The sequence below is a fragment of the Phasianus colchicus genome, chromosome 13 (genome assembly GCF_987193195.1).
Source record: "Phasianus colchicus chromosome 13, bPhaCol1.hap1.1, whole genome shotgun sequence".
In the NCBI taxonomy this organism is placed as follows: Eukaryota; Metazoa; Chordata; class Aves; order Galliformes; family Phasianidae; genus Phasianus; species Phasianus colchicus.
In genome coordinates, this window is record NC_143448.1 from 15,675,280 (window position 1) to 15,693,681 (window position 18,402).

The 18,402-nt window shown below is 39.1% G+C and overlaps 2 protein-coding genes across 20 annotated transcripts in view; one reads left to right on the forward strand and one right to left on the reverse strand.

Annotated features, from left to right (window-relative positions):
- The window catches only part of CDYL2 (chromodomain Y like 2), a 55,272-nt gene extending 52,906 nt beyond the window's left edge, over nucleotides 1–2,366 (forward strand). Inside the window, exon 8 of the mRNA XM_031615513.2 lies at nucleotides 230–2,366. Coding sequence (XP_031471373.2) covers nucleotides 230–388 — 159 coding nt within the window. The 3' untranslated portion in view covers nucleotides 389–2,366. The remainder of the gene's footprint in view (nucleotides 1–229) is intronic.
- The window catches only part of LOC116243858 (uncharacterized), a 654,784-nt gene that overhangs the window by 616,454 nt on the left and 19,928 nt on the right, over nucleotides 1–18,402 (reverse strand). For all 19 annotated transcript variants that reach the window (XR_016470628.1, XR_016470627.1, XR_016470625.1 and 16 more), the window contains exons 2-3: nucleotides 15,671–15,804; nucleotides 14,002–14,065 (exon numbers count right to left, since the gene is read on the reverse strand). The gene's annotated coding sequence lies outside the window, so the exon portion shown is untranslated. The remainder of the gene's footprint in view (nucleotides 1–14,001; nucleotides 14,066–15,670; nucleotides 15,805–18,402) is intronic.

The window sequence follows — 18,402 nt, forward strand, 5'->3', positions numbered from 1 at the left end:
TTCCCACTAAAAACACTGAGGCATTAACCTCAGAAGTCCTTAATTCTTAGAGACACTATTAGCGACTGGAGATAGGGCTGTAAATCAGCTCTGATTTCTGTGCCCAAATGAGTTATTTAGGTTGTACAATGGCGTCCATAGTAACAAACAAAAAAAAAATGCTGTTTACACCATTATCCATAATAACTATCAGATTCATAATAAATACTGAGTGATATTTTGGCTTTAGGTATTGGAAGAGTCCAAATGCCTCATGCGGAGCTTCCTGAAATCCGGACTTGAAGATGTGAATGAGAAAGAGTGTCAGATGTTGAAACAGCTGTGGAGTTCCTCCAAAGGACTGGATTCACTATTCAGCTACTTGCAAGACAAGATTTACGAAGTCTGATGTCTTGGCCTCACTTAAGCAGTAAACGCTCCAGTTGTGAACAGAGTCAAACATTACCTGTGCTTGAAAAGCAGAGGCAATGCATCATCGAGGAGTTTGTGACAGTGTATCCTACTGCATATGGTTGTGTCGATTTCCTTGTGAGCTACACGCTGCTTGTAGCTGGTTTGATTTCGTGTAACCGAGATGTAGGCAGGCTTCTTCAGTGCACATATTCTCTACAGAGGGCTGCATCTTTCATGTGCTCATCCAGACAGAAACATACATTCCATGTGCTGAGAAGCACCACCGAGGCCCAGTAAGGCACACCATCTGTAGGGATCTTTTTTGTCTGTCCTCCTTAACTTATTCCTGCTGTTGCAACGCATTTGGGCTGACACGGAGGGCTCAATCTAAGAACCAGGTCAGCACAATATTTTGTAGACCCAAACACCATACTTTTGAAATGGTTTAATTTTTTTTTTTTCCTAAGTTCTAACAGTGTAATGGAAAAATCTGGTAATTTATGATGTATAATATGTAAAGTTAGTTTTACCAAAACTACTAGGATTTTTTTCTTTGTTGAATTTATTTAACTTATTTATTTTGTGTTCATATTCAGCTGTTTATTGATCACAGATCTTATTTTCATACTTCCCTTGACTGAATTAATGGCATCACATGGGAATGTAAACACACTTTGAGCAGCAACACACGTAGAAAAAGAAAGAATAAACAAAAAACACACAGTATGCTGTGGGCACTAAAAAAAACAGCCACGTACACGCTCCTGTACATGTAAAATTGTACAAAAATGTATGAAACACATTCATTTGCCACGTCTGAGGGAAAAAAAGTGGATTCTGAACTAGTGAGATCCCCCTTAAGTCCCTCTTCACTTCTTGCCTTCTGGAGGAGCACTGAAGGGCTTGCCAACAAGAAGCTTTATTTAAGTTTACGACAGTCCTGTTAGCCGGATGTGAGTGACAGGGTGAGCGGTGCCGTTCCATGGCACCTTACTGTTCTTCAGGTTTAAACATCCCTTTTTGGTCTGAAGTCTAGAAGCAAACCCTTACGAGCCTTAGTCTAGTTGCCTGATTCCTCAGGTGTGAGATAATTTCTGCTCTGGAGGCCTTTGGGTGTGGGCCAACAGTTTATACAAGGTGCTAGGCATTGAGCTAAGCGGAGGGAGAAGTTTCGGGTTGCTTTTCCCGGCCCTCCACATCTGGCCACCCCACCATCTGGCCCCCAGAATGTACGGCTATCCATACAGCAGTCCACAACAAAAGTCCGCTCTGCTATTTCAGAATGTGATCCTAGTACTTTTCAGTGACACTGACTGACTTCTGAACACTGGATCGATCTCGTTTATTTCTTGCTAGTAAGGCAATTAATATGGAAATGACTCAAGCATGCTCTGTGACTCCAGCTGCCATTTTAGCATGCCCAAACCACCGCCTCTTGAAGCAGAAGCTTTGCACATTTTTTTGTTTTGCAGTTCGTGCACTTGCTCTCCATCCTCGAGCTCACGGTTTAAATCTCTGCAAACAAGGCTGGGAGCCTTCCTCCCTACAGCCTTTCCACAAAGAGTTTCGACAAAGCCTTTGCAAAATTATCTAACAGGAGATTACAATAACCCTTCAACACATTTTTATAACATTTCTCGTTCCACAACTAATTAGAAGTACTGTTTCTATGGCCTAATTGTACCACTGAATTTTAAGGAAATGATCACCCTAAAGGCAGATGTTCTCATGGAAATTCTTCATTAAAAAGACAAGGCCTGGCTTCTAATAAGCCTGCTTTCATGTTTCAAGAAATCCTCTCAAAACCAACAACTCCTGCTGTGCAGTGTGTGCACGGAGTCACCCGCACTGCACCAGATGAGGGGTTACCCAAGTGAGAACCACTGGCACACACAAGTGTTTGCACAATCAGGCCTCCAGCAGATGACTACAGAATTTTAACAAAATAATAAAACTTCTACAAGCAATGAAAATACCACGATTCCTCAACTTCCTTTATTTCCTTTACTCCCGTCCAGAGAGCCATAACTCCTAGTCACGTGTTAATAAGATATTAGAAAGTTTATTTCGACACTGTGCTTGGTTTTTGTAGATAAGTATAGAGAAATTGCTCAGCAATGTGAAGGTGTGCTTTCTATATGAGATTTTCAAACGAAGAAGAATGATAAGCTGTTAGACCTTTAAACTGCATCATTTCATCTGATTTTTCAAATATCCGTAGCTTACCTTTTTTTACGACAAAGGAATAGTTGAAATACATTTTCTATAATTATTTTTCCATTAAAGCAAGTGCTAACCATAGTTAACATTTTTGATTATTCATATCTATACAGTTACAGTCTAGTTTTCATGAAACCTATTTTCCCTTCAAGAAAAGAATAATAATAATGTCTAAAGCTTCTTTTCCAGTATTTAAAGATCAGAATCGATTTGCTCTGTCCTTACAAGGCACCCAGACATTTCGATGTACTGTACATATTAGTCTGGGTACCTTCACTAATATTCACAGTATTTAAGATTATAAATGCAATTTGTTGTTAAGTATGTTATTTTATTCTTGTGTAAATTGTTTTGTACAATCTTTAAAAATCTACAGTTTTGCATTTGTAGATATTAAAGGTAAGCAATTTATTTTGTGTTGTCCTGCATGTATATTTTTGCTGTAGATAAGTGTTGCTCTGTTTACTATTTCAGTACATTTCTGTTTAAATGAATAAGCTTACAAACTTTAATACAGTATATATTTTCAGAATATAAACTTTTATATTTCTGTGGTAGGTTAGGGTATGCGTTTTAGGCAATCTTTTTCACTACTATTAACTGTTCTTTTAATCTATAATATAATGGTTTTGTGCCAATAGTTTTTAATTAGAAAAAAAAGGCTCTTTTAACGTTAGGGATAAACAAACAATTTTGTTTGGGGTTTGTTTTGTTTTATTTTGTTATTTTTTTTTAATTATTTTGCCAGCCTTTAAAGTTTTAAATGTAATTTATAAATGTATTGCATTTGTGAATAAGCCTTACCATTAGGTACAAGAAATCTTTAAAGCTACATAATGGCTTATGTAGTACTAAGGACTTCCCCAACTAATTGCTGTAAGAAAGTTAGCAAATCAGAGTACAGGGCCTTAAGTTTTTCTTGTGAAAAGGATAATACGGGTTGTTTCCTTCAAACAACATACTTGGACTTGTCAGCATGGGCTTTGTTATATTTAAACTGTGCATTTGTGCTCCCAACCACAGTAGTTTAATCTCAGGCTTTGTGTGGCTGGGTCTATAAAAGTCAAATCTGGCTAAAGCCACCACTCTTTAGGAGACACTAAAGAAGTTTACATAAGAGACTTATAGACAATCTTAATCATAGTACATTTGGGTACTCGGTATCCTAGATGTGTTATCTGTGTCCGCCCAATTAACCATATGTTTTAAGCCATATTAAATCTCTTTACTGCTACTTTAAATACTACACTGAAAGTCATTCACTAGCTCGCTTACTCACAGACAGGACTTCGATTTTTAGAGAATAAAAATATTATGCCTTCCATAAAAACAAAGGACCAAAGAACTGCATTATTCTAATGAAGCGTTAGTTCCGTAGCCGATGAACTAGCATGACATTTGTACCGAAGATCAAATAGTCTCTTTCTGCTACAAACACTGCATTCTCATCTATGTCAAGCGTAAGGGGAAAAGACGTGTCCACTGACCGATTGGGAAAGGAGTGATGTTCAGCTAGGATGGCATGTCTATTGGTAAGGCTTATTACCAAACCTCTGAGATGAAGCAATGAACCAAAAATTCACAAATTATGTCAATGTAAATTTATTTTCAGAACTTGCACAAGTAATTAATTGTAGAACTTCCCAAATTAGACCCTTAAGTTATTTTGTCAGAACGCCATGGAACAGACTAAAACAGTTTCTAATATTTGTAATGATGAGTACATATTATAATATTATAAGGGTACAGGCACCCCTATATCACAGTGTTGTAAATATTTTCTGAAACTGGTACAGTACTGAGGGACTTGTATCTTCTGATATATCAAATATTGACTGTCTAGATCAAATTGTACACAATTTATTTGTTGATGGTCCTGTAACTAGTGTATGGACACATTTCTGGGTGCCTTAGAAGTTGTATTTTTCATGTGTGTTAATATGCAGTATTTATACATTGTGAGAAGCTGCTTTGAATAAAAACATTGAAACTTCATTTCAATGCAGTGGTTTTCAGTTTTACATAATCAGAATGAATATGGTAAGCAGCAGCCACAGTCCAACATTATACATGATCTTGTATTAGATATGATAAAGCTATTCATGGACTTCTGCCTTTTCAAACAAAGCAGGCATACAGCAGGCTGCTTAAAAGAGCAATGAAACTTAACACTATTTTTAATGGCACAAACCAGGGCAGTGGAAGCTGCTGCAATAAGCAATCTCTGCAATCATTCATCACCACAAATCCAATTTATCATTTCATTATGAAATCCAAGAAAACCACCAAGGACTGTCTTAGAAATACATTTCTAGGACACCTACACTATAATCAATTCCACTGTATGACATGTACACACCACCTAAAGCATCTCCGCTCTGAACCAGCTGCTGCATAGAGTGTTTTGGCTCCAGAGAAGAGGATTTGATTTTGAAGTGCCTTCAGCCAGGGAGGCCTGGATCCAGCCCAGAACCCCTTGGTTTGCCTGTACACAGCCCTGAGCACTGATACCAACAGGCATCTCCCAGGACTGGAAGAGTAACTAAGAAACTTCTTCCTGGGGCAGACAAGGAAGGGTATTTCTTACAGGGAGCCGGCGTTATCCAAAGCACCTACACAGCAAGACTTCAAGCCATGACATACACTTCATTAAAAAGACAACACTAATGTTCTAGCAATTGCATTGGTTAGCTCTAACATAACAGACAGTGGTAGCAATAACTGTGGTCAGCTACTTGGAGCAGAGGACTGAGTGATTCAGTCTCACTTCACCATCAACAAATCCAATTAATTATGACAATGGCCGTTGTCAGGAATTAATTTACTGGAGTTTATGCTGGACTGTAAGCACAAAACAAGCAGAGTACGACACCTTCCCTGTCCAAACATCTTACTGATAAGGCTTTGTTTTTAACATAGATGGCCAACATTTTCTTTTTAAATAAATCATTTTTAAAGGAAAGTAAATTCTTTAAAATTAAAACAATCTACACAAAGTTAAGAAAATCTACACAAATATTATGAGCTCAGGTTTTGAGCAAAAAAGTGCCAATGCTCGTGGTTGTAGATTTACATGCCAACAAACTACACAAAAGAAGATCCCAATAAGAAAGTATATACAAAGAAGGATTATAAAGTTAAGCAAACAGTTTATGAATTGCATGTAAAAAGGAATGGGCAGATAACAATCTAATTCAAGATCTAGAAAGTACTCAAACAGCTCAAAACACCTTATGATCTAAAACACAGCACTTCTCATTCTGGGCTCTGGTAACAGACAGGTACAACACTACATATGGAAAGAAAAGGAGAGGCTTTGAAACAAACAGCAAGTGAAAGGTGATGTGAAAACCAGAATGCCATTTTAATGTTCAGAGTAAGCTGAGACTCAGAGATTGAATGAGGAGGCAGATCGGTTGGAGGAGAAAGATGTGAAATTCATCCACCTTGGTGCCTTATTTTTCATGAGAACCCCTCCGAATATAATGAAAATTAATAAAATCTAACACATCTGCTTACAACTCACATCTGACTTATCCTTAAAACAATCTGCTCTCAAAGCATGGATAGAGTTTCAAGTTTCTACAAAACAACAGAGCAACAACACACAACCGAATCCAAACCAGTTAAATTGTGCTATAACACTTGGCTTCAATTTATACTATTCTCTTAGTTTTACAGAATTTGCTCATTACAGATGTAAAATAAAAATGGGGCCTTCAGAGCTCTGCTGGATACCAATTATTAAGCCCATCTGGCCTGACGTGGTAATTTTCACCTGAAACTGTCAAAAAGTACCATGGCAGAAAGAAGGGAATTTTCATTTCAGAAAGAAGAAACAGTTTATCACTTAGTAGGGAATAACTGAATTAACATAGAGCATGAAGCAAAGACCAGAAGTGCAGAAGAAGGAATGAAGACTTTGTGGAAAGTCTGTCCTAGCACAAGGACGTGGCTTCTGCTTCTAACTGGTTACGTGGGAATATCTAACACACATCACCTCCAGCTACGTGTTATTGGAAAGCAGCCCTAATTTTGGGGTGGGGGGAGATGACAGGGTTAATTATCTTAAAATCTACAACAATTTTTAACATAGCAACATTTACTGAATGCCATCTTTACCAAATTTGGTACAAAAATAACAACGCTACTTAATGAATCAGGAACAATCCCAGCAATTAAAATTCCACCTGTCCTCGAGCAAATTTTCATGTAACAGGCACAGCCTTCATCCACAAGGACAGGTCACACCAGCTGAGGTGTGAACTGACAGACACAGTACTCTGTGTTTTAACCTTCTTCAGCTCTCCAGTCCCATTTACCAATTTGGGTTCCAGATGTAATGTCTGTGGAACTTACTTCACTGGCCACGGAAATATGTTTGTGCACAGCTATCAAAATGAAAATGCTCCTTGCAATTAAGAGTCATGTCTGAAACAGGCTTTTGAACTGCTGCATCTAACAGTGGAGTTTCTGTAATGAAAAATGATTTAAACACTAAGCTGCAATCTTGACTTGTTAGGAGTAAGTTAATTACTATCATCTAGAAGTAAGTTATTCACAGTCATCCAGAAATGCGTTTCTGACGTGTCTGTAAATAAGTGCTACAATTTCTAATGCTCCCAAAAAAAATCAGCAATTTCACACTGCTGTCCTGTCAGCCTTCTGGTTGGTGATTACCTACGCTGCCTGCAGGGCTCCAGGGTATGCACTTTGTACAAGAGGTTCATTAAATGGATAAAGGCATTCACATAAAACTCTTCCCATGCCTAATTATTCAAGATCTGCATTATCTTAGCCTCTCATTTGTTTATTTTGTATGCAGCTGCAGTGAGTTGTTTATCAGGGACTCAGACTCTGGCAAGCAATTCCCTCCAAGTCCACTTTTTGCCCATTAGGCTCATAATGAGCAACAACTCAAACCTCCTGCCAGCAGAGCTGCCAAGGGATTCCCTGCTGTTCCAAGGGTAGAGGTCAAATGAGCTGTGCTGATAGGCAGCAGCGTGCCCACTGCTTGCAGTGTGGGTCTGCACTCAGCAACTGCTGCACCCTAATCCTGCCTTTATTCCTTAAAGCAAGCCTTAATAATATCAGTGGTCTGGCCCACTGTGGGATTTCCTGCCTTAATGACCTTTCATCACTCCTTGGCACAGGGCTGCTCCTAGAATGACATGTAATTTATTAACCATAGAGCAACCTGAAAGTTTCTTATGCCAGTGGCCAGGCTCATCTGAAAAAAGCAATGGGCGAGGTGATCATAATATGTGTACCACCTCTAGCACCACCCTGTGCCTTGCTTTATCAGACCAGAAAAACAGGACTTCTCATATTTACATGTACAGGATAAAAGACAGACATATTTTCCTGGACATTAATGTCATGCCTATTGGAAAGGAATACCTCAACACACAGCATATCTGAAAAGATTCATCTTCCACTCATGGCTGAGACCAGCCAGAATACAAAGTCACAGCTCCTCCCTACATTATGGATCTTAAGTAAAGCCACTTCTAGTACAAGCTACTGAAGGACTAAACCAAACATGAAAGAAACAGGCTGCACTGTGGCTGATTTGAAAGGCTAAAGCTATCCCAACCATTCCAGTTAGGTATGAGAAAATCCAACAGTGCTCCATTCGCGACTCAGGCACTTGGTAAGCACACTGCACAACTGCACGGTGGCTGTGTGCCAACGAAATGATGAGTCAGCAGCCAGGGAGGGAATCAAGTGTCAAGAATGCATTTAACCCTCACTCCAGAGAACACTTTTTAAAGAACAGAATGAAAATACCCCATTAAAAAAGTATATATATATATATATATTTTTTTTTTACTAGTGCAGACAGACATCTCAATTTTCTTCCAACTTACAGAAGCAGTTTTAATTTAGGAGAAATGCTTAAGAAAATAGCAATCAGCAAAGTGATGGAAAACAGATTCATGAACGTGCATCAGTCTAACCCTACAGCCCTTCCTCTGATAGAACTGCCACTGACAGCCCTGCAAGGCTGAGTTCAGAAGACTTTCATAAGGGCATTATAACCCATAGTACCAAATACTTGCACAGACATAAAAAGGAGTACATTTTCCTAATGAAAACACAGTTCAGCAGATCTGTCATATTCCCAAAGGAGTATCTGTGCACGCTGCTTTGCTTCACAGTATTCCTGTGAAGTGTTTGATGAAATCATGAGATTTCCTAAATCATTTTTAAATTAATCCCTCTTAAGAAATTCCCCACTGAAGCATCACTTTGCAACCTCACCCCAGATATACTATTCAGGAGAATTTTTAAAAAAAAAAAAAAGGATACAAAGATTGAGGATTAAAAACATGAAAAAGACTTGAAAGAGGACCCAGTCCTCCACCTGCAAATCTGAGCACTCATTTACAGTGCTGCAAAACACTGCCAAACCAGAATGGTGGCATTTTATACCTACTTTCTTACTCACTTTCCACAGGTGTAAATAACCACAGTGGACACCTGGGGAGGAGGGGAGTGGAAGGGGAGAAAAAAGCCTCTAGTTATTATCTTCGCAGTATTAGCTAAGGGTAATTATAGGCTGGCTGTGAACTTCCAGCTATCCCATTAATGAACAGAGATGGCTTCCAGTTAGAGGCTGAGAACAGCTAGCCGTGCCATACCTCATGCTGCTCCATCTCACACAAATGAGGGTCTTTTTCACACATTACATTGCTGAACTCCATGGCCTGAGCCATCTTGTATGGGAATTCAACTCACAGCCAGTGACATCCATTTAGTAGATGATTTAGTGGATCTCCATGCCTGGATTAAACCTGAACTGTGAAACTAAGAGCAGAACTTTTAGTACAGGCAGCTCACGTATGACAACATGGAAACATTCACAGTTAGTTTCCCCAGAGAGAATTTTTCTCCCATTCCTCAGCCCTTGTAAAGCCTAAGCCCAGCATTTTGAGAAAGTCACCAGTGACGGCAGCAGCAGCGGAGCCCTGCTGGAAGGACTTTTGCCCCAAGCCTTCTTCCTCCAGATGTCACCAACTACAGAAGAGGCTGCAGAGGAGACAGCTGAATCTGCACCAAAGACACACTGGAGTTGAACACCAGCTCAACCAGGTGACAGAAATCTAGGACATCTGAAAGGCAGCAGCCTCCCACAGAGGAGCACAGCAGCAAGAAGGTTCTCTCTTCAAACACTGCATTCCCCTTCACCATCATCTTATGGACTGGAAATACAGAAATAGTACCAAAGAATAAGTTTGAAGGGAAACCCATGTAATTTGCCATGGATGATTCTTTCACAGCTCATATTTAGCTTATACAAGTGTGAAAACAGAACTGAGTCCCACAGAACTTCAGTTCTGAAAGCAAAACTTCAGTGGATTCCAGTAAACTCCTCCATTAGAAATTCATAAGGGAAGAAGAATGTAAAAAATCGTCAGCTTGCAGAATTATGCTCGCAGTTTATGGAAGGAAATCATGACACATCTTTCCTGTGTGCAGAAAGCCCTGAGTAATCTCCCAGCATCACCCTGGCACTAATTCCAAGAAATCCTGCAGCTACAGAACTCTCCAGAGCACTCTTTCACATACCAACACTACTCCACCAAACAAACAAACAAACAAACAAAGTCTTAAGAAAAAAATCTACCAATTACTAATGGAAAATTATTTGCCCATTCTTGCACTCCTATCCCCAAACAACTTCTTTGCATGCATACCTCAGTTTGGGAAATTACAACCCCTATAGGTTAGACCAGTTTACTGCTTACAACACACTGAGTAAATCATGACAGAAAGAGACAGAATGAAGTGGCTCAAGAAGTGGCACCACAATTGCTGATTTAGCAGCAGAAGAATCCAAACACTTTACAACTTGGAAACTTGCTCTTTACAGGCTCTTCACACAGATAAGAAAGTGAATTATTGGTGAGAATTTCATTTATATGTCTCTGCAATTTTCATGCAGAAAGCATAAGCACAGACTGCTTTAAATAATTTCAGATACTCAGCACTAAATAAGCAGCTCACTTTTGAGAAACAACCAAGAAAAACCATTCCACAGAATGTCATTTATTCCTTCAAATGGGGAGATACATTTCATCAGCGTGGATGCTTAAGTGGAAATGGATCTCAGTGCAGAGACTGTTTTCAGCAACAGTTGTTAATTAAGCAGTAAAGTACTAATAAAAACTTAAGTCAGGTTGTATTTGAATACCACTATAATTATATGTAATTACAAAGAAAAGTGCAAAAACATTCTGCGATGAAGTGCATTTTGTTTTCATGCATTATGCAAATCAATTTAAAACCAGAAAGGATTCTAATGTCCACTACACAGCAGCCACCGCCCAGGCAGGCTGTGAGGAGGGGTTCTTATTTATAAGCAGGCTTTCCACTTCCCTAGCAAGAGCTACAGTTGAGAAAAGAAAAAATATTCAGGGCACTCAAATAGGGCAGCCATGAACACCAGTAAGCTCCACTGTAAATAGACGGAAATTGCATCATAAATGGAAAAAAAAATTATTCCTATTCTTAACACAAGAACAAATAAATACACAGGAGCAGTGGAGCCAGCAGCTCTTCTGTGTAGTCACGATCTAAAACCAACAAGGAAGAGCTTGTCAGGAAGGCCACATGCTGAACTGGCAAGGGGTGACGCAGCACAAAGCTGCTCCCAGCAGCACACTGCAGAGGATACGGCATTTCGTTCCAGAGTGGATGGGGCAGCAGAGGCACCAAAATGCTTTGCCATGGATAGATATGGTTAGGGAGGTAGAACTCTGTGTGTAAGCAAACCGTGCGGGAAGCAAAAGAAATCCCACAAAATGGCTAATAGTTATAACTGAAAACATCATCAATGAAGATAAAAAGGCCAGAGGGGGAAAAAAAAAAAAACAGCATAAGTATGAAGTTGAAATGCTGTCCCACAAAACTGCAACCACAGCAGAAATTAAATAAAATGTACCAGAGTGAAAAATGTTGATAATGTACTTATAATATTATCTTCAGAAGATAACAACCAGCAAAAAGGAGAGAGAAATTCTGATTTTCTGTCAGCTCCTCTTTCTGCTGACAGGAGTTTGCCACTTGTGGTAGAAATGCAATAAATACCCAACACTGTAACATGTGCCAGAGCTGCTCACACAACCTTCATATTCCACAGTAAGAGCTGTTTGTGTCTTTAAGGCTAATTAACAACAGGGTGCAACAAACGTGAGCCCAGCTTCCAGAAAAGATACTGTTCTTAAATATTAAGTAGTGTTCACAGAACCACTATGACAGCAGATAGCTTACACAGTGCTCAGGCAAACTCTACTCACACAGAATTGCCAGCTTTAGTGAGCATCAGCTGATAACAGCACACCACTGAGGCACACGTGGAACATGCTGGCTTTCAGACAGTCATCTTTCCCACATCCCTTACCTTTGCATGTTCAGAAATATTCTTTCTTGAAAATTAAGTTATCAAATCACACCCCAAAGTAGAGAGATTGGATTTGCGGAGGCTTAGATTCGTTTTGCTTGTGCATTACCTGCATATCATCTATAAACACACTACATCACAGATTGTTTTTGGTTTGTAATGAAAGCAGTGGCCCATAGGCTATATGCATAGAAATAATGATATTTTTTAAATAGGAAGAAGGCCTCTTTCATTTGATAAAAGAATGGTGCACTTTTTAGAGATTCAAACCTTACCTGAAACATTAGAAAAATAGGTCATCTTCAACGGATATAAAAGGAATTACAGCCAACAAAGAACATAACGCCAAGCCCTCTTGCTTGCCGTGAGGTGCTCACTCTATAACTCAATTAATGCTCTGAAATGAGAACATTTCTATTCTGCAAGAATTCCCAGCTTTTACAGTGTAAAATCTGCACTTTGAACATTAAGGAAGATGACATTTATATTATAGGAGCGTGATTTGCAGCAGGTTAATGTTCTACTTTGTGAACAGATTACCAGAAAGAACCTTCCCTTGCCATAAAAGCCACTTTTTCCTTTGGATTCAGAAAGCTGATTTCACCACGTAACTGAGTCATCAAGGAGACCGCTGAGCAGCAGCACCAGCCAAGAAATAAAGATTAGATTGCATCTGCTACTGCTCAGCTCTGCACCTTGCTTTGCCCAAACCCATCTGTAGTCAGCCACCATACCGCCCAGCCCTCCCTTTGCACAACACACACCACAGCTTGCTTTCCAGATGTACCAGTACACACAGCAGCACTGCCACTGGTATGCTGAATAGTTACTTTTTGCCTTGCTGGGGGTCCTTAAGATTCAGGCACTGCAGTGCTGGCCAATGTAAGACCAAGATCCCCTATGTACATTTAGCCCACAGACTCAGTTCTTCAAGTTTTATAGAGGAAAGCTTTGATTTGAGAGTCAGTTGCAAGTTCATTTTCTGCATAGTTTTATGTTATGTTTTTAGGAGAATTATGTCTCTCTTTATTTCCTGGGGCATTATATATCCACTGCTGCAGACATCCCTCTGTTCTCCAGGAGTTGGTATTGGGGCCCACCCTGTTTTCAATCTTTATTAACGATTTGGATGAGGGAATTAAGCGCATCCTCCGTAAGTTTGCAGATGACATCAAGTTGGGGGGAAGTGCTGATCTGCCTGAGGGTAGGAAGGCCCTACAGAAAGACCTAAACAGGTTGGATCAACGGGCTGAGGCCAAAGGGATGACATTCAACAACACCAAGTGTCAGGTCCTGTACTCTGTTCACAACAACACCATGCGGTGCTACAGGCTTGATCCCATACTAAGACTTGGCTCAATTATGCAAGATGTTGTGATAATACAGACAAAAATGTAGGTCCTGTTACATAAAAAGGAAAATTGACTATCAGAAATGCACAGCTGTATATACAGATATAGGGAAATGTAATATTGACCTTGCTGTACTAAAATCAATTTTTTTTATTATTATTATTTATTTTTATTTTTTTTTTACCAACTTGAGTGAAAATAGCATCAAGCCCAGAGACAGGAGGTACACCAGTTTTGCTTATCAGAGTATACCTAGCATTCACACAGACTCATTTATTTCAATCATCACAGTAGAAGGAGGTCTTTGAGATCAATACAAAACAGAAGGAGACAAAATATGTTTGTATCAGATTTAAAAATAGGTTTTGAGGCTGAGGATTAAGAGACAAGGAGACAACAGCTAAAAAAAAAAAAAGAACCTTGGGTTAGCAGTGCAAATCATTATAACTACTAGAGAATTGTTGAACAACTTCACCAACAACGCAGTTAGAAACTAACGGTGCAAAGCATAAAAATGATGACAAAAAATGGGGCTTTATTACACAACAAGGACAACTGAGTGCATTTTTTATACAGTTAATTAGGGGAAATATAATGTTTCTTTCATAATTGCACTGTGGAATTACTCACTTTGTCTATGGATCCCTTGGCAGTCTGCATACCGAAAGGTGTTACAGGTGAAGTAGAACCCAGCCTAAACATGAGGGAGAGAGTAAAGCACTGATTAGTTTGCAAAGTACTCCAAAGTCAGATAACAACAATGGTTAAAATAACCACAACCATGCAAGGATAGTGAAAACTGAGTGTTCACAAAGTGCACAATGACTTTAACAAGCAAACGAGCAGTTAGTGGTACCACGTAATTGATTTTTCAGTTCACAGTTATGAAGATTTGATTCTAAAAATATAAAGATACTGTTCTGTGACCAGCAGGAAGACAAATGAATTAGGGACTTAAAGGCAAAGAGATTTCATCTCAGAGAAAGGATGGTTCCTCACCTTTAGTCAACAACCTCTTTTGAAAATACTGGAATTCTAAGTTCTAATTCTAAAAGCCCAAGGAACGGTGGAATTTAAATGGTCTGTGATGGTGGAAGGCTGCAATCCAGGTTTAATTCTCTCCTCCAGCAAAAAGTGCAGTGTAACACAGAAACTGGTTTTAGTCTCAAACTGCAAAGATATTTAGGTATTGTCACTGAAAACACCCAAGCCAAATTGTATCAGCTATGCATCATACCCCACCATGAGTTCCAAATTCCATCCAAATTCTTGTGCTAAGTTCCAAAGGCATGCTTTGAAGAGAAAATAAAAATAGATTTTTTAAAAGCTCAAACACAAAAGGGAAATGAAGAGCTATGTTTGTTCCATATGTGCATACCACTCTACCCTTGCATGACTGTCTTTTTCTGAGTACTAAGGTTCCTCTAAAAAATAAACATCACACAGACTAGCCACTCATTCACAGATGAGATTAACTGCAGTAATAGAAATTTATGTAAATGCAGAATTTAGTGACTAAGAAATTAGTCACTGGACAATTATGTTTGCAAATAAATAATACATTCTGCATGAATGCTGCCTACAGGTCTCTCTTAGAGGCAGACCTCTAAGTGGTCTCAGACCAACAACAAAGCTTAGGCGGCTTTCCAGAGGTCAGGATTAGCACTTGGGATCTCCTGCTGAGAACCTCGACATTTTAATTTGCACTGGCCAAGACCCTCAGCAGATCAATCATGTAATCTCTATGGGAAATCTACCAAGGATATACAGAAAGTAAAAAAAAAAAAAAAAAAGAAAGAAAGAAAAAAAAAGGGAAGAAATTCTAGAAGTTCCTTACAATAAAGGACTATTTGGAGGTGCTGAGTGAACCACAGCGTTTAGCTCCAATATAAGGCAGTGAGCTGCAAGGGAGTACATATTTCCATTTGGGCACAGTTCCAATATTATATTAATAACTGGTTCTTTTTTTTTTTTTTGTAAACAGAATCAATATCCTGCTTAAAAGTGATTCTCAGAAGAGTAAAAAATTATAAAACATTAGTATTAATTAAACTTCTGCTTATGAAATTTTGTTAGATTTAATAGGTACATTTATGTTGTTTTTTCAACATGTGAACACACTGAAACATTGCCCCAAATGTAGGTATGATGTGCTCATTTGAGACACAAAAAAACAATATTTTTCCCTCACTAAATGGTGATTCCATTAATTCTAAATGAGTGCAACCTCTATGATCAGGAATTATGAATTTTCTTTTGCAGAAGGGCAAAACCAGTTCCCAGTTCAGAAGAAACTTACCCAAAACAGAGAGGCCTCCCTGGGAAACATCAGCAAAAGCAGAGACATGGAAGGAGGCCACAAGAATGGAAGGGGCTGAAGCTCAGGAGAACAGAATGTCCAAGGAGATCAGTGATGTGGTTTGGCCCGTGACCCTGAGGAATATTAAAAACACTCAGAAAATACTGTTTGGGCTGCATGTCGATAAGAAGCCTGGATAGATGAAAGATTTTGCAATCTTGTTCAAAATCTAAAGTCATACAAGATCATCTCCTAAGATGAGAAAAAGTCTGCTGAATAGAAATGAGTTTATAAAACAAGATTGCCATGCAAGACTTAATTTAACCTTAGCATTCATTACCAAACACACTTTAAAATACATCATACCCAGGGAAAGTTACTTTTAGAAGAAATTACTTACTCCATCCAGACTGTCATTCTAAACCTCAAAACTTCCTTGCAGATTGAGCTATTTAAACTATCATACTGAATAACCACAGCTTTTTTAGTATGACCTACGATGGAAGCTACACTTGAGAAAAATACAACTGAAAATATCAGCTGCATAAATCAAGGGCTGAATATCACTAGAACTACTTGCAAGACTCAAACACAGCTTTATTTACTGAGCCTTTTGTGTTTGCCCATTCACAAACAGTAACTTTCTATGAGATCTAGAAAGTTCTCATCGAATCTCAAAGGAGTGAGAGTTCACAGCAATGCCTCTGAAACAAGTAGAAAACATTTTTAACTGTGAGTGTCCTAGATTAACTGTGAGCTTCACTTCTACTGCCCCACAGCTGAGATCACTGCAGTGTCTCTACCCATGGTTCCACAAGTTGATGAGTGGGAGAGGAGATGCGACAGTTCATTCAATTACTCATTCTTCCCAACATACGTGTAGTCTTTTATTACAAAATACATCATTCACGTGGGGGAAGGAAAGTTGTGCTATTAACAGCCTTCAACATTTCTACCCTTCCAATAACTCATTTCAACAACTCAGCGCTTCAAGTCATCTCTCTCCTTTCTGTTACCTTTAAGAGACATAGGTGTTCATACCATCAAAACGTCTTCAAAATGGGGCACTCAAATCTCTGAGTTACAGAATGTTCCCAATTTACACATACAATCAGAAATGTCTGCAAACTAAAACCTAAGACTACAGACACTCAGCTGCACTTGCATATTTTGCAAGTGCACAACAAAAGGCAGTCTGCTCCAGGAAAGGGAAACACAAGCTACAGACTCTTTTGCATATACTGCAAATGAAACCACAGCTCATGGACAAGTTTCTCTTCTATTGTGCTCTATCCTTCCTAAGACTTTTAAAATAAACAGAAAACAATTCCTGCTTAATGCACCGTAAGCATGCCTTTGGGGTCTCTGCAGACAGCTACAGAAAGTCACTAGTGCAACAATATAGTCAACAGTTTTGAAATATTAACCTCCACTACAGTAACATTATTTTCTGTTGTTGCCTCTGTCAGCAGTTATTGCCAAAGAACGTTTGTATAAAATAAAAATTCTGCCCTGTGTCACCAAATAAGACTACAGTACTTAGTTAGGTGTGTGCTGTACAGTGGCCAGATATGCACGGCCTTTGTTTCTGCAGTCACAAATTTTGATATAAGGGACACAGTAAAACCTCTGCATAGGTGCTATTATATAATAAAAGATAGAATGCTTGGTTATTCTTACGCACTCAAGAAAATAGAGGGATATAAAAATAGTAAAAGTTTAAACAAAACTGTCTTATTTTATACACACAGAGTCAACCTATTGGCATGTTGTATGTAACTCACATGTAACTCATATAACTTGCTTAGCAGTGAACACTGGATTTTTCACATCCTGAAACAAAAAACAAACTTGTCTGCCACGCTCTGAGCTAACAGCAGCTTTGTTTAAGTGGTTAAATGCTCTTGTTCCAGGACGAGCCACCAGACCGGGCTATGAGCTCACAGAGCAAGCTTGTCTATTGCAGAGGTTTTATCACAGAAAGTAGTACGAGGTTACACAAGGTTACTCTGGTCCCATTTAGAAAGGGTTCTCGGCCTGATTATTTGCTTTATACTTTAAGTCAACAAATCATTACAATGAAGCCCAACAAAGCCTCTCTCACAAAAACATGCTTGGGTATTGCACAGCAGCAGCTTGGTAAGCTATAGCTATGCTACAGAAATCCTCCTGGCTTTGCAGCCCCAACAAGGTAAAGCACAGCACAGCAGCTCTGTTTTCAGTTGATAATGTCTTTGCCAGACTTGAAACATTCATGCCAATAGTCTGGCTAGATGGAGGAGAACAGGAGAACAGCAGATAAGCAGGGAAGAGAATTAAAACACTTTTGGTAAGATAAGACTACACAAGGGGAAGGAAACGCAAAGAAGCTGGGAAGCACCATGCATGGTGCCAGCAGAACAAGTATTTGGGAAAACAGTACGTAGTATAACACAGCCCTGAATGATGCAATTCCATATGACTCTTTCCCTTCTGCTCAGGATGGTCACACACACGGCTCAGTCTGTTTGGAGAAAAAGGCTGACTCCTCCCATGTCCTTGCTGAAGTCTGCGAGCACATCTGAAATGTGATGGGCGGCAGAGAGTAGAGAACAGCAAGAAAAAAGGGAAGTCCATGTTAGGACACCTGAACACTGCATTGTGGAAATTGTTTTCACCCCCACCTCTGCTTTCTTTCCTCACAGATGGAAAATCTTTAGAATCAGACTTGTTCCATAATTCCAGAGCTTCTG